Raw genomic sequence first — 15,265 nt, 5'->3', positions numbered from 1 at the left:
CCACGATGTACTTTATGGGTAACGAAGTACATATAGGTATGTATGTTGTACTCCGTACTAGGTCTTGTGTCTTCCGCCACCGGAAAGCCGAACATTCTCCGGATTGGTTCAATTCCCACTTGGGCAATTATTACCTCTTCCCCCCTCCCAATGAAAATATACTTTTTCAACCAGCCAGTTCATTAGCCGTAAATTCGTAAAGTCGTTATGTTACATACTCACGTGCTCCGAACTTCCCCGATTATGTCACCTTAGTTGCATGCTTCCAAGGACAATTAAGGTGCATCCGGAAAGTCTGCCAATGCCCACTCTTCCTATCCTTTTTAGTAACCTCTTGCATGATTTCGCTATGCATTACTTGATGAATCAAGCCATGACATTGGGTTGTCGTTTACTGTAGGGTACTTGAAGCACATCTGGAGAGCTTTCGGTCGCAGATCATACGGCATTTCCTAGCATTTCCCACCATTTTCACCTTATTCGTTGTCACCGGGCCTCTAGTGTTGTCCACCTGATTCTCCTTTCGAATCGTTTTGCGCTCATCGGCGGAAAGTGGGGGACCAGCCAATTATGCGTCGTTCGATCTAGTCCTATCCAGTCATTGCGCTCTTTATACGACGCCACACCGCTGATAAACCCTCGACGACTTCCTGGGAATTGCGAAATTACTTTATTTTTTATCTCTGACTTTCAAGGGATTTCAAAATGGAGGGAGTTCAGACTGTGGATGTGAGCTGGCTTCATCATTCACAAAAAGGTTAGTCCCACTTTCTGTGCTAGTGTACCTCTCCAGCCCCGGGTTATGACCGGGGTGTTGGAGGTCCGCGAATTGGAACAGCTTCTGACTCTGACACTCTCTTCAGATCATTTGTCTCGCACGAAGTCAGTATCAGCGAGTGATAAGCCTGGCACAGAAGCAGAGCCAACAACCTCTCAACCCAAGTCGCACCGGAGATCTCGTTCCAACAGCAACCCGGCACGCCCGACACCGGCCCCCTCCACCTCAGAACCAAAGCAAGCTCCCCAGAATGATGCAGCGCCAGTACAAGCGAAACCACCACCAGCCGAGAAGAACGAGGAGCAAAAGCCATCTACTCCATCACCAGCGTCGCGGAGGACGGACCCCAAACCCATCGGACGACGAAACTCATGGATCTCTAGTCTAAGCTCGAAGTTTTCCTCTGGATCTACCCCACCGTCGCAACCCAGTCTAAAGGCCAGTCCCGCGAGTCCGAAAACAACCTCACCTCTCGAAGCGCATAACCCATTCGGCGCCGCCTACTCCCCGAGGGACAAGGAAGAAGAGAAGAAAGACGATTCTAATCCCTTTACCTCGTCATCACCCAAGGGGCCCTCGTTTATTCACAATGCACTACGCAAGTTCTCGTCCAACTCGGGTGGGTTGCCCAAGTTGAATCCCAATGGCTCGATTTGTCCACGTCGCGTCATGAACATCGACCAAAATCGACACCGATGCAAGATTTCGGACTTGAACCAGGCCAAACTCAACCGAGTAGCATTCTGTGTGGATGTTGAAATCGCGGGAATCTCCCATCGGGACGATGACGAGGAAGCCCCCCCAACAAATCAATTACGGCAGCCTTTACCTGAGTCTAATCACTTCAAGTCTAAGAAGGCTGAGCTCAAATCTAAAGAACAAGATGAAGCTGGAGCTTTGAAGCATCCCCAGGCTACGCTGGCTGAGAAGGACAACTCGCCTCCGGTTCCTACTCCGGTTCCAGCCCCGGCCACCGGGGATGCGAAGGCTCAGTCTAGCTCTCCCCCGACGAATACCACCAGTCCTAGTGGGGAAGGGACTGATCCAACAAGGAAGCAGGAGAGGAAGAAACGATCTGAAGCAGAGCGGAAAGAACGGAAGGAGAGAAAGCGAAGACAAGCAGTCGCAAATGGTTCGGTTCCATTGCAACTCGATGCAGAGAATGACGAAGAATATTCTGGAGATCCGGCTCGAGCACCAGGTGTCCCTCGGTCCAAAACGCAAAGTCACCCGACAACCGATCCAGTGCGTATCTATCGCCGTTGCTGTCAGCTACGTGAGACGCCTGTTCTCAAAAGAGTGGTAGACGAGATCTCTAAGCCTTCATCAACACTGGCCGAGTCACCCGGCACGGTAGCAGCTTTGGATCTGAGCAATTTCCCCATGACCTCACAGGATTTGGCAACATTCAGCGACTGGCTCGCGGTTGTTCCAGTCCGCAAACTCATCCTTGAAAACTGTGCATTGACAGATGTTTCCGTGCGAGCTATCCTTTCAGCCTTACTTTCTACCAAGACGATAGAGCAGATGCGCTATCGACGAAGACGATCGCGAAGACCAGAATCTCCAGACTCCAGTGATCACGAACGATACGGTGTTGTGGAAAAGCTTTCTCTGAAGGACAATCTGAAGATAGGACGGGAGGGATGGCGTCACATCAGCCTTTTTGTTCATTTGTCGAAATCGTTGAAAGCAATCGATTTGTCGGGTATTCCTTTCCCTCAAGGACAAGTTGCGATCGATGGTTCTGGCACAACGGGCCAACCCCAGTCTCCTATGGCCGATGTGAGCATCATCTTCGCGAGTGCCCTTGCAGAACGCTTTGATGGGGATCATCTTGAAGAATTGCTCATGAGCGAGTGTAATCCTTCGGTCGACGCCGTAAAGCAAATCTGCCAGGCGACCACCAAAATGGGCCTGCGAAGACTTGGCTTTGCGAACAATGGTCTGACGAGAGAGGGCCTGGAGTATGTGGTCGAGTACCTCAAAGCCGGACAGTGCGAGGGACTGGATCTAGGTGGCAACACTATAAAGGATGACCTTGATCTTGTCACGGATGCGATTGAACCTGAAACACCGCTCTATGCGCTGAGTCTCGCTGATTGCTCCCTCAATCCGTCGGTGATTTCCCCACTGCTCCAATCGCTCGCGCAGATTCATAACCTCCGGTTCATCGATTTCTCTCACAACCGCGAATTATTCTCCTCTCAACCTAACGCGCTGGGGGCTTTCCGTCGCTTCCTGCCGAAAATGACGTCTTTGAAGCGCTTCCACCTCGCTGATGTCAACTTGTCGCCAGATCATGTCATTGGTCTTGCTGAGGTATTGCCGGAGTGCCCTAGTCTGTGCCATCTCAATATTTTGGAGAATCAACAGATTGTGGATTTGGCTTCTACCACCGACCCCGTTGCCCAGGAAGAAGCATGTGCTGTGTATGCGTCAATGATGGCAGCTGTCCGTGTTTCACGGACAATAATTGCAGTCGATATCGATGTTCCCGTCGCAGAGAACAACGAAGTTGTCAAAGCTCTAGGATCACAGATTGTAGCTTACTCGCTGCGGAATCTTGAAGGCGGCGCCATCGCAGAGGAGCTTTCTGACTCTACTTGTCCACTTGTGGATGTCCCTGTACCCGACATTTTACAACATATTGTCGGACATTCTGGTATTTCCGAAGAGCCTTATGATGATGAAGATGAGGCCGCCCCCGACGAGGATTATGTTATCGGCGGCACAGGCGTTGTCAAAGCATTGGGTGTTTGTCTCGGGAACCTGGACCAGCATGGTCTCGATGTTCTCGGGGAGCAGTCTTTACCAGCCAGTGGTACCACAACACCCCGCCGCCGCAAGTCTCGAGGTGTTCCTACCAAGCGCCCTCGCGACATGTCGAAGAATCTACTGGAATCCGCGCGCAATATCAGAGCCCGGATTCAGTCGGCTCTTATTCGCGAAGATCGTGCTGGCAATGACGCGAATTATCGCCGCCTGCAATTTTTGGACATGACCTTGCATAGGATGATCCAACGCTTTGAGGATGAATACCCAGAAACTCGTATCGCTCCCCCACTTCCGCCCGCTATCCCGGTCCCCGACACCATCTCCCAACATTCCGGCGACGACGATGGAAGCGGCTCTATCGGCGCTAGCGGTAATCTGAACAGCAGTCAGCTGGACGAGACTGGCGGCGACGAGGAAGACACCGACCAATATGCCGTTCGCCTTTCTCGCACCAACTCCATGACTTCCCTCCACTCTCGAGCCATGACCTCCCAAGAAGGACACATCCACCGCATCGGTCAGAACCTCCGCCGCGACTTCCTCAAACCGTCTCTAGTTCCAGGCGACGGCGACGAAGATTTCGAGTACGAACACGATAGCTCGCACATTGCCGCTCTCCGGCAAAAGCTGGATCTCCTGCACGAAGAGCAGTCTCTGTCTCAATTCGATGACTTTGACGCCGACATGGCCTATAACCATCTCGGGACTACCGTCGATGAACTCTATGCTGTTCAGCAGCAAGACGCCGAAGGATTCGAGCGTTTCAAGCAGTCTCAGATTGCCGCCCAGATCAACAGTGGCATTCGTCCAAGGGATAATGTAAACCCTAGGACAGGCTGCGATGAACCAGAGAGCAAGTCCTAAGTTTTTCATTCGTTATCATCTCGATTTACTATCTTGAACTCTTGAACCCTTATGTATCCTTTGTCAAACTTTCGTTTTATTATACCTGTATATACTCCATGCGCACATATACCTTCTCGTGCTCCCCCAATCCTAATAGTCCGTATGTATCAGATCGGATCGGAAATGGCTAAGATCGGACTAGTAGTATACACTATCAATCCAAGACTCATAGCACATTTTCATCGAGAAGCCTTTATGCATGCCAAACTAATAGCATTCCCTCGACTGACGCTGAGTGAGTGGATACTGTCAGCTTAAAGATTAAGGGAACTGCGTCCTTTGCGACCGGGGATTTATATAAAGTTAAGGTTATGCCAGGCAAGAAACCGGGTAGTGTAGTAGTTAAGGGCAGTAGTTTTGCTTCTTGGCGAACCCCCGTAGGTTCCAATTCGATTCCCGCTGGGAATCCCTCTTCTTTTTTCTTTTTTATTATTTTTTTCCTAATATGTTAAAATATAATACTGGAAAGAGGAAATGCTAAGCATAGATATAGGTATCTAGAATTTGGGCCATTTACGCAAGTCACCTAGTATAGTGGGGCCGGTGGGGATTTATATAAAGTCAAGGTTCTGCCAGGCAATAACCCGGGTAGTGCAGTAGTTAAGAGCAATGTCAAACTTGCAAGGTTGTCATCTTAACGAGCCACAGGCCTGAGTTCGACTCCCCTTGGAACCAAAGTTCGTGGTCGGATGGTCATCTGGGTCATGTACCGCTGGGAATCACTACCTTCTTTTTTTTTGGCTTTAGAAATTGAAACTAATTTAGATGAGGAAATGAGGAAATGAATGTATACGGAGTACATAAATAGCGACAGACTTGACCCACACGGTTGACACTGAACCGAATCGCTTACGGTACTCCGTACTCCGGTATATGATTTCTAATCACGGGAAAGCGAAAATTATGCGACAGGAATAATCTGCTCTCCAATGGGATTGATTTCTCTGCCAAAAAAAACAGAGACGAGAGACTGCGTTACACTTCGCAGCCTCTGGGGGAGAGCTAGAAACTGTCAAACTCTTTATTGATATCGGAGGAGGATTTGGAAGAACATGTCTTTATGAAGCCTCTGCGTTTGGCCATGAGAGTATGAGCCATTCGCTTACCGATTACGTTAAGGACATTGATCCCGAGGTCACCTCAAGACAATTGGTGTGCATCAGAGCGTTTCTCAAGCCAACATAATTGGAAAATCATTGCTTTATCTCGGAGAGTCCGGCCCAAAGCGGAGTTTCTACGAAGGACCGATCGGTCATAAGCGATATCTCCGCTAACTACATCGACTAGTGTCATTGCTCGTGATGCTCCTCTATTATGAAACAGGTCAACTCGTAGAGGGGGGAGGAGTTATATATACTGCCCGCTTGAAAGCTGTTTTTTATTTAGTTCCTTTCTTCCCCTAACCCCCTATTGAAACTCCCGCCATCGCTATCGCCATCCCAATTATGCCAGCCCCATACGATACAGACACCACCGCCGACGAGCTGGTCAACGATTACAACAATCTTATTAAGAATAAGGTCGTCCTGACAACCGGCGTCTCTTCCGGTTCCCTGGGAGGCTTCTTCGTCCAATCTATCGCCAAAGCTAAACCCGCCTGGCTCATCCTGGCCGCCCGTAACACCGACAAACTCCAACAAGTCGCCAACGATATCACGGCCGCATATCCGGAGGTCAAGGTCCGTACGGTCAAAGTTGATCTGGGTTCGCTGAAGAGTGTGCGCGATGCAGCTGCCCAGGTGAATTCTTGGGATGATATTCCAGTCATCGACGTGATGGTTAACAATGCCGGTATAATGGCGGTTGATTATCAGCTCTCGCCGGAGGAATTTGAGTCCCACCTGGCAACCAACCATCTAGGTCCGTTTCTGTTCACAAATCTGATTATCAAGAAGATTTTGGCTTCCAAGAGTCCTCGGATCGTCATGGTCAGCAGCGACGGCCATCGTATGAGCCCTTTCCGCTTCGATGATTACAACTTTGATGTAAGTGATGTATAGGATTTGGCTTTTTGTGAGGCACCCGTACTTAGATATCGACCAGGCAGGGAAGAGTTACAACAAATGGTTCGCCTATGGCCAGAGCAAAACAGCCAATATATTGTTTGCAATGTCTCTGGCGGAGAAGCTCGGCCTGAAACATGGCCTTCTCGCATTCAGCCTGCACCCGGGCGTCATCTGGACAAATCTGGGCAGCCACCTGGACTGGAGTGTGGATCTGGATGGAATTCGTAAGTACCAGCCATGACTATCAAATGTACGGCCGCTAACATTACCATAGGGAGCGCGGACAAGGCGTTGGGCAATCGGGAGGGTTGGAAAGAGTTAAATACCAAGCCGTTGGAGCGGGGTGTTGCGACTCATATCTATGCTGCGTTTGATCCGGCTCTTAAAGGTATGTTACGTACGGATAGACAGGAAGCAGAGAATATACTGACCGATTGACTCGGTAGCTAACAACGGCGCTTATCTTATTGACTCCCATGTGGCAGACCCCCTGTCTGATACAGTGAAGCCGTGGGTAACCAGTAGCTTTGAAGCGGAGAGACTGTGGAGGTTGAGCGAGAAGCTGGTGGGCGAGGAATTTCCATACTAGAGTCGCATTGTATATATGGGGACTCGTCTCATCTGGTACCCCAACACGATGCAGGACATCCATACGTTAGATGAGGTTTATATATGGATAAAAAGACGTTGAACAGAAAAAAAAGAAAACAAAGTCTATTTAATTTGAGCTACACAACGTAGAGAGTATAACCCAGGGAAACGACGCGCTACTTTGGAAATAGGATGATTCCTTTATTCTTAATAGCCTAGATAGCTAATAATATCGTACCCACTTACTTTATTGAATTCCGAGAGGATTGACTAAGTGCTAATTTATCTACGCGTTTTGGACGATATAGTGTTGGCTGCCTTAGGCCAAATTACCGAAAGTGGGTTCCTCGGCTGAACATCCCCCAGTTTCCTGGGGTATCACATGTCATCTCCGTCATGGCAATGACCTCTTTCTCCTCAAATCCCCCAACCCCCTCAACCCCTTCAACCCACTTGACCCATTCAACGGCGGACATGTATGCACCCAAATTTGGCTGATAAGCATCTAAAAGCTCCGCCATGGCCGCTCAGTCCAAACTACTACCGCCCGAACGCTCTATCAAGCAGATCCTCTCCAGCCTAACAACCCTCTACCTGCGAAACCGAACCCGTATCTCACGCGCCGTTTATCTCGCCCTCTTTGCTGCGCTCGCCAAACGAATCCACAATGCCATCTCCGAGCAGAAAGCCGCGTCACAGCAGGTAGACCTGCGCCGGCGGCCCGGCACCAGCAGTCTAGGCGATGAGGAACAACCCCGCAAGAAGCGCGTGGAGATCAACCGGGAATTCTTCAAGAACTTGCTCCGCTTACTGAAGATCGTCATACCCGGATGGCGAAGCAAGGAGCTACGACTGCTGGTGAGCCACAGCGTCTTCCTGGTACTGCGGACGGTACTTAGTTTGTACGTCGCCGAACTCGACGGGAAACTTGTGAGCAACTTGGTGCGCGGCAGAGGGAAGGATTTCTTGCTCGGTCTATTTTGGTGGATGATTGTGGCTATCCCTGCTACGTTCACTAATTCTATGGTAAGCCCCCAGTGATGGGAGCCAGGTTTCCCGGTCTGTGGTGCTGACACGCGACCGTTCAATACATTTGCTAACTTGATGCTTTGCCGTATTAGCTCTCCTACCACCAGTGCAAGCTTGCTCTCAGCTACCGCAAGCGTCTCACGGACTATATCCACGAGAAGTATCTGTCTAATATGACTTTCTATGCCATCTCCGCCTTGGACGATCGAATAAAGAATCCCGACCAACTCGTCACAGTCGATGTGTCTCGCTTCTCGGACAGTCTCGCAGAACTATACTCCAATTTAGCTAAGCCTATTCTCGATATGTCTATTTACAACTACTCGCTCTCCAAGAACGTGGGAGGTGAAGGGTTGTTCATCATGAGTCTGCTAGTGCAGTTGTCCGCCAACGTCATGCGTATACTGACTCCACCATTTGGCAAATATGTTGCCGATGAGGCCCGGCTGGAGGGCGAGTTCCGTTTCCTCCATTCACGGCTTATTGATTACAGCGAAGAAATCGCGCTATACCACGGGCACGAGGCCGAGAAGGATACCCTAGACAAGGGTTATTTCACGCTGATCAAGCATGTGAACCGCATTCTGCGCCGGCGACTTTACCATGGATTCATGGAGGACTTTGTGATCAAGTATTTCTGGGGAGCTATGGGCTTGGTGCTTTGTAGTGTCCCTGTCTTCTTCAAGATTCCCGGTCAGGCTACCCATAGCATGGGAGATCACACTGAAAGTAAGTTGTTGTCGTTTGATGTTGAACTTTTACATTCTGATTATTTCCAGGCTTCGTCACAAATCGTCGAATGTTGCTTTCCTCGTCGGATGCCTTTGGCCGATTGATGTTCTCCTACAAGGAGATCTCGGAGCTGGCTGGCCACACTTCGCGTGTCTCCTCATTGCTGGAGGTTATGGACGACCTCCTTGCTGGAAGGTTCGAGAAGAAGTTGGTATCTTCCGCTTCGACGGAAGAGAATGCGGAGGTCCTGTCTGGTCGGGGTCAAGTCATAGAAAGCGACGCAATTGAGTTCACTGACGTACCGATCGTATCCCCGAACGGTGACGTATTGGTGCGTAAGCTGTCCTTCGCTGTTAACCCCGGCGACCACCTTCTGATCGTTGGACCCAACGGGTGCGGCAAATCGTCTCTCTTCCGGATCCTAGGCGGGCTCTGGCCGGTATACGGAGGAACGGTGAAGAAACCTCCCTTCCAGGATATTTTCTACATTCCCCAGCGACCATATCTGTCCCGTGGGACTCTGCGGCAGCAAGTTATCTACCCAGATGGAGTGCGCGAGATGCGCGCAAAGGGTATCACTGACGCCGATCTCTATGAGGTCCTATCAGTGGTCGAGATCGCGTCTGTCGTAGACCGTCCTGGAGGCTGGGATGCAGAGGAAGAATGGCGCGACGTTCTATCCGGTGGTCTGCAGCAGCGCATTGCTATGGCCCGGTTATTTTATCACCGACCCAAGTTTGCCATTTTGGATGAGTGCACATCTTCGGTGACGCTGGAAATTGAGAAGGTCATGTATGAGACTGCCAAGAAGCTTGGCACCACGCTCATGACTGTCTCGCACCGACGCAGTCTCTGGAAGTATCACCAGAAGATCTTGCAATTTGATGGACAGGGTGGATATATTTTCACCGGTCTAGACTGGGAACGGCGCTTAAAACTCGAAGAGTAAGTTTTCCCCAGTTTCCCGGTTTTCCGGTTTTCCGATCCTCCGGGCCGCCTATTAACTTTGTTGCAGTGAGAAGGAAGAATTGGACTTGCAGTTACGCACTGTACCGGAATTGCAACGTCGGGTTACCGAGTTAACGGCTTAGTTTCTTAAATTTATCTCATTTATATAGCATTTAAGGGTCTCTTAGCGTTGAAATGTATGATGTATAATGCAATCCACTTACAATGACATTGGCCAATCCGATCGAAGACTTGGCTTTTTTGATGCGGACCCCCGACAACAGCCAATTAGGGTCTGTTCTATCAACACGAATTCTCACGATGTTCAGATGAGCCCCCCTTTGCGGCCCACACTGATGTCGTTAGATGTCCCTACGTCATATTCCTGGTCTATCTTGTTTGCCACGGAATATCAGGTTCTTCAATACTTAGGATCGTGATTTGGCAGTTTTGCTTCATTTCTTATAACTTGTACTCTCTGTATCTTTACAATTCTCTCCCCATTTACCTATACGCGCCTATAGAACAACCCCTCTAAAGTCTATACCAAAATGGCTATCTCACAGACAAACACCGACCATCATAAAAGAAAGATCATTATCTTCTCTGGTATGCAAAACCCTAACCTATACCGTCGCAACTGTCCAAACCCTACAATCCCAACCACAAAGCCCTAAACTAATACCCCCCAGACTTCGACGGGACAATCTTCCTACAAGACACCGGCCATGTCCTAGTAGACAACCTGGGCTGCGGTGCAGCCTTCCGCAACAAACTCGAAGAACAATTCAAAACCGGCGAGCGATCCTTCCGCGACATCTCAGACGACATGTGGGGATCCCTCTCCATCCCCTTCGGCGACGGCTTCGACATAATGGAAAAGAACCTCCAAATGGACCCTGGCTTCCAAGAATTCCACCAATACTGCGTCCGCGAGGGCTTCCCCTTCAACGTGATCAGCGCAGGCCTAAAGCCCGTCCTACAGCGCACGCTGGATATCTTCCTCGGCGAGAAAGAGGTATGTTATAACCAATCACCAACCAATTAATACCCTACTATATCAATTGAAATCAATTGAATCCATATCCCACAATAATCACCCACTAACAACATTCCCCAAACCCCCAACAGGCCTCCTCAATCCAAATCGTCGCAAACGATCTAAAAGCCCCAGGCGGAATCCCCTGGAAACCCGTCTGGCGCGACAACACCGAATCAGGACATGACAAAGGCGAGAGCGTGAACCAAGCACGCACAAAAGCCCAAGCAGAATGCGAACCGGACGAGATCCCGCTCATCGTATTCATCGGCGACGGCGTCTCCGATCTCGCCGCGGCCCGCGAGGCAGATGTCCTCTTTGCTCGTCGTGGTCTGCGGCTCGAGGAGTACTGTCTTGAACACGGTATCCCGTATACGCCGTTTGATAGCTTTGCGGATGTTAAGAAGGAGGTTGAGGCGATTAGTCTGGAGGATCAGAAGAAGACTGGTGGAGTTGGGAAACCAGTGCGGTATAACCCGCGTGCGAATATGTGGAGGAGGATTTCTAGTAAGGAGGCTGTATGTTTCCCTCGTTTTCCCTTGTATTAAAAGACAGAGAGAAAAAAAAGGGGGGCTTTGCTAATGGTGGTCGTATTGCAGGTTCCCACGCTTATGGCTACGGCTACGCCTTCGCAGGATGAGAAGATGGCGCTTTGGCCGGATTATTTCTCCGAGCCTAAACAGACGCTGACTGAGCCGACGATTCAGGAGTGAGGTTGTTGTTTGGGGAGTTTGACGGATTTTATGGTTTGATGTTGTCATGATCGGATTTCTTTTTGGTTTCGCTTTTGGCATGGAGTGGGTGTTGGTTCGATATTTTCAGTCATTACTGCCTCGAGGTAGGATTATTCTCTTCTGGGGTCTTAGATAGTGCTGTATATCGAGATTGGGTTGTATATATATATACCTAGTTCTGTATAGACCAATTGCACATATAGTCTTCTTATCAGTGGTGCATGGCCTATATACCTGAACATATAAAGAAAAGAATTGATATATTATTAATGCTAAGGATATTAAGCAAACCAATACGAACTCAATAAAACCAATGAAAAACCCATGCCAATCATCAAATCAAAAGAAGAAAGACTTAGAACTGCCTATCAAACGACAATCTGTTCAGTCCGTAACATCCAGAGGCTCGACATTCCAGATGCTATCAGCGTACTCGTTAGTAACGCGATCCATAGAGAAGAATCCCATGCGGGCGACAGAGGTAATCGACTTGGCCAGCCACTCCTCCTGATTCTGGAAGGCCTCGTCGACCATCCCGTGCGTGGTGATGTAGGAGTTGAAATCGTCCGAGACGAGGTAGTAATCACCGTGCTCTTCGATCGAGCTTATGAGCGCGGAGAAATCGGCTTTGTCGCCGAACACGTTGTCTTTGATTGCATCGAAGACGCGCTCCAGCTGTGGGTCCAGCTTGAAGTCGCCGTAGAAGTGTCGGTGGCGCAGGTCCTCGACGTCTTCGGCGAGATTGCCGAAGAGGAAGATGTTCTGCTCGCCGATTTCGCGGGTGATCTCGATCTGTGAGTTGTTAGTATTATTGGGATGGAAGCGGGATATAGGATAGGTGAAAGAAGTCTCACGTTGGCTCCATCGCAGGTTCCAATGATCAAACCGCCATTCAGGACGAACTTCATGTTGCTCGTGCCGCTGCCTTCGGTACCGGCAGTTGAGATGTGCTCGCTGATATCCGAAGCAGGGCAGATAATCTCAGCCTTACTGACATTGTAATCCGCGATGAAGATAACCTTCAAAAGGTCGCCAATCTCTGGGTCCTTGTTCACTACGTCGGCAACCTTGTTGATGAGATGAATAATGGTCTTCGCCATCCAGTAACCGGGGGCTGCCTTGCCTCCGAAGATGGAAACTCGAGGCACCACTTTCTTCTTCTCTTCGGCTGACATGGCCTTGATACTCAAGTAGCGGTGGATAACTCCAAAGATGTTGAGCTGCTGACGCTTGTACTCATGGATACGCTTCACCTGCACGTCAAAGAGCGCATTGGGATTGACATCGAATCCGGTGGTGGCCTTGATGTGTTTGGCGAGGCGCAGTTTGTTCTCCCGCTTGATGACGGCCCACTCCTCGCGGAAAGCCTTGTCGTCGACAAAGGCCTCTATCTTGTCCAAAAGCGTGAGGTCCTTCAGGAAGTCATGACTTCCAAGTTTTTCTGCAATCAACGCAGACAACCTGGGGTTGGCCTGGTGGAGCCAACGTCTCGGGGTGATACCGTTGGTAACATTGGTGAAACGGTCTGGTCCATAGATCTTCACAAAGTCTTTGAAGAGAGTAGTCTTGAGCAGGTCTGAATGCAGCTCGGCCACACCGTTGACTTTGTGAGAGCCAATGATGGCTAGGTAGGCCATGCGCACCATCTTGGGATGCGACTCTTCAATGATCGAGACGCGCGACAGGATATCCCGATCATTGGGGAACCGCTTCTCAACGGATTGCAAGAAGAACAGATTAATCTCATAGATGATCTGCAGGTGTCGCGGAAGCAGGTTCTGCATCAGCGGGACAGACCATTTCTCCAGCGCTTCGGGAAGGACAGTGTGATTAGTATACCCGAAGGTCTTAGTCACGATGCTCCACGCCTCATCCCATTCCAAGCCCTCCTTGTCAATCAAGATGCGTTGCAACTCAACAATTGCAAGGGTCGGGTGAGTGTCGTTAAGCTGAATGGCAATCTGATCAGGGAACTCGCCCCAGGCCCGCTTTGTCTTCTTGAAACGCCGAACGATGTCAAACAGCGAGGCGGCACACCAGAAGTACTGCTGTTTCAGACGCAGTTCTTTGCCTCGCTCGAGGTTATCATTTGGGTAGAGAACAGCTGAGATTGTTTCAGCTCTCTGCTGGTCCGCCACTGCACTTTCATAGTCTCCAGCATTGAACTTCTGGAAATCAAACTCTCCGGTGCTAGCCTTGCTAGACCACAGACGAAGGTTGTTGGTGGTTTTGGTGCCGTACCCGGGGATGGGGACATCGTACGCGACGGCTTGAACAATCTCACCATCCTCCCACGTGTGCGAGAGCCTGCCATTCTCATCCTGGTATTTCTTGACGTTACCATAGAACTGGATATCGACTGTGATGTCGTGTCGCGGGAATTCCCAAGGGTTGTTGTCCAGCCAGTAGTCTGGAATCTCCACCTGGTAGCCATTGACAATCTCCTGCTTGAAGATACCATAGCGGTAACGTAGGCCATATCCCCAGGCTGGGTAGTTTAGTGTCGCCATACTGTCCAAAAAGCATGCTGCCAGACGCCCTAGACCACCGTTGCCCAACGCAGCATCGTGCTCCTGGTTGATGACGTCCTCGACGCGGAATCCAAGATCGCTCAGTCCATCTAGTATCATCAGCGATAATCCCGATCACATATATTCCCAGCACTTACCTCGAGCAACATCCTTCAAGCCAACATTCAGCATAGCATTGTCCAATGTACGGCCCATGAGGAACTCAAGCGACAAATCTACACCCGCGATTAGCCATTGTCTTCTGCCGACGGGAATGAACACATACAGTAGACTCGCTTCTGATCGGTAAAAGTCTGACGCTGCTGAGTCCTATTCCACTCAATGATCAATCGGTCTCTAAAAGCAAGCGCAGTTCCCGAGTATGCGGCCCTATAGAAAGTCCCAAGTCAGCAGGGACCGCTTGCATCAAGGACACAAATCACATACAACTCATCGCAATTATACAGCGAGCGAGCGAGGGTCGTTTCGATATGGCGTACGAGATCTTTCTGCGGGGGTCGTTAGACCTGTAGTATCAAATACGGACGCAAGTCGAACTCACCTCGAATTCATCTTTGGTGGTGAATTCAGTAGCCGACTAAATTGACTCGAAGCATTAGCATTTCAGTCCCGAATCCCCAATTCGTCTCAACATACATGTTTCCTCCAGCTATGAGAATCATGGTCAGTCCAACTATAAGCAAGTACTAGGGACCTCGGGAAGGCAGGTACGGTACTCACGCTTCTCGTAATGGCTCAGGAATGCTAGCTTCAACATTCTTAATCTCGGCAGGCCCCAAGCCGGTGAATGTGCGCTTGTGCTTGGGACGACTAAATCCCGGGCCGACAGGACCCTGGAGATCGCCAATAGGAGCTCCTACGGAGAGTCTTCGCTCCCGACGAGGTTGGGTTGGTTCGATCGGTTCGGTCGGTGCAACTGCATCTGGGATGGTTGACATTATGAAAAGAGGAAGGGATGAATTGGAATTTCGAGAGCTGTAAGCTGGAGAAAGTCCAGTACAGAAAAGAAAATACACCAGCAAGTACTTGGCTACTTAAAGAGAAAAGAGGGGAAGGGTCATGTCCATGTAGTCATGACTTTTAGAGTGACACCAGACGACTTTTCTTTTTTTAGTTCGTTTTTGGATTTTAGTATCTTTGTACCCCGTTTTAGGAGTGCCACTACATATAAAAAATATATAGAAATATGTCAT

At 49.7% G+C, this 15,265-nt stretch overlaps 5 protein-coding genes across 5 annotated transcripts; 4 read left to right on the top strand and 1 right to left on the bottom strand.

Moving 5' to 3' along the window:
- Positions 1 to 705: 705 nt before the first annotated feature.
- On the top strand, positions 706 to 4,420 carry N7455_006495 (putative cell wall biogenesis protein Mhp1; the record flags this gene model as incomplete). The annotated part of the gene is made up of 2 exons (XM_065605368.1): positions 706 to 757; positions 864 to 4,420. The coding sequence occupies 2 exons, from the start codon at positions 706 to 708 to the stop codon at positions 4,418 to 4,420; spliced, it is 3,609 nt and encodes a 1,202-aa protein (XP_065461222.1).
- Positions 4,421 to 5,907: 1,487 nt separating this feature from the next.
- On the top strand, positions 5,908 to 7,057 carry N7455_006494 (uncharacterized protein; the record flags this gene model as incomplete). The annotated part of the gene is made up of 4 exons (XM_040956966.2): positions 5,908 to 6,447; positions 6,506 to 6,692; positions 6,743 to 6,856; positions 6,915 to 7,057. The coding sequence occupies 4 exons, from the start codon at positions 5,908 to 5,910 to the stop codon at positions 7,055 to 7,057; spliced, it is 984 nt and encodes a 327-aa protein (XP_040812612.2).
- Positions 7,058 to 7,578: 521 nt separating this feature from the next.
- On the top strand, positions 7,579 to 9,911 carry N7455_006493 (ATP-binding cassette long-chain fatty acid transporter PXA2; the record flags this gene model as incomplete). The annotated part of the gene is made up of 4 exons (XM_040956961.2): positions 7,579 to 8,085; positions 8,181 to 8,817; positions 8,868 to 9,765; positions 9,836 to 9,911. 4 exons carry the CDS (start codon positions 7,579 to 7,581, stop codon positions 9,909 to 9,911), a joined length of 2,118 nt encoding a protein of 705 aa, XP_040812660.1.
- A 408-nt stretch (positions 9,912 to 10,319) lies between these two features.
- Positions 10,320 to 11,520, top strand: N7455_006492 (uncharacterized protein; the record flags this gene model as incomplete). Its single annotated transcript, XM_040957042.2, has 4 exons — positions 10,320 to 10,377; positions 10,461 to 10,786; positions 10,900 to 11,325; positions 11,407 to 11,520. The coding sequence occupies 4 exons, from the start codon at positions 10,320 to 10,322 to the stop codon at positions 11,518 to 11,520; spliced, it is 924 nt and encodes a 307-aa protein (XP_040812578.1).
- Positions 11,521 to 11,806: 286 nt separating this feature from the next.
- On the bottom strand, positions 11,807 to 15,258 carry glpV (glycogen phosphorylase). The gene is made up of 8 exons (XM_040956931.2): positions 14,793 to 15,258; positions 14,709 to 14,721; positions 14,614 to 14,649; positions 14,499 to 14,560; positions 14,338 to 14,441; positions 14,210 to 14,287; positions 12,396 to 14,161; positions 11,807 to 12,333 (listed from the first exon to the last, which is right to left on the bottom strand). The coding sequence occupies exons 1-8, from the start codon at positions 15,008 to 15,010 to the stop codon at positions 11,926 to 11,928; spliced, it is 2,685 nt and encodes an 894-aa protein (XP_040812539.2). The 5' UTR covers positions 15,011 to 15,258; the 3' UTR covers positions 11,807 to 11,925.
- Positions 15,259 to 15,265: the final 7 nt, after the last annotated feature.

This window comes from Penicillium solitum (genome assembly GCF_028829755.1).
Source record: "Penicillium solitum strain IBT 25940 chromosome Unknown utg000004l_segment0_segment0, whole genome shotgun sequence".
Classification (NCBI taxonomy): domain Eukaryota; kingdom Fungi; phylum Ascomycota; class Eurotiomycetes; order Eurotiales; family Aspergillaceae; genus Penicillium; species Penicillium solitum.
Note: the sequence above shows the minus strand (reverse complement) of the source record. Positions and strands in the feature narration are given on the sequence as shown.

Excerpts from the sequence above, each read along its gene's own strand:
- glpV (XM_040956931.2), bottom strand. The coding sequence starts at position 15,010 with ATGTCAACCATCCCAGATGCAGTTGCACCGACCGAACCGATCGAACCA. Across the intron at positions 14,442-14,498 it reads CTGTATAATTGCGATGAGTT|GGCCGCATACTCGGGAACTG; the intron begins GTATGTGATTTG and ends GACTTTCTATAG. Across the intron at positions 12,334-12,395 it reads GAACCTGCGATGGAGCCAAC|ATCGAGATCACCCGCGAAAT; the intron begins GTGAGACTTCTT and ends AACAACTCACAG.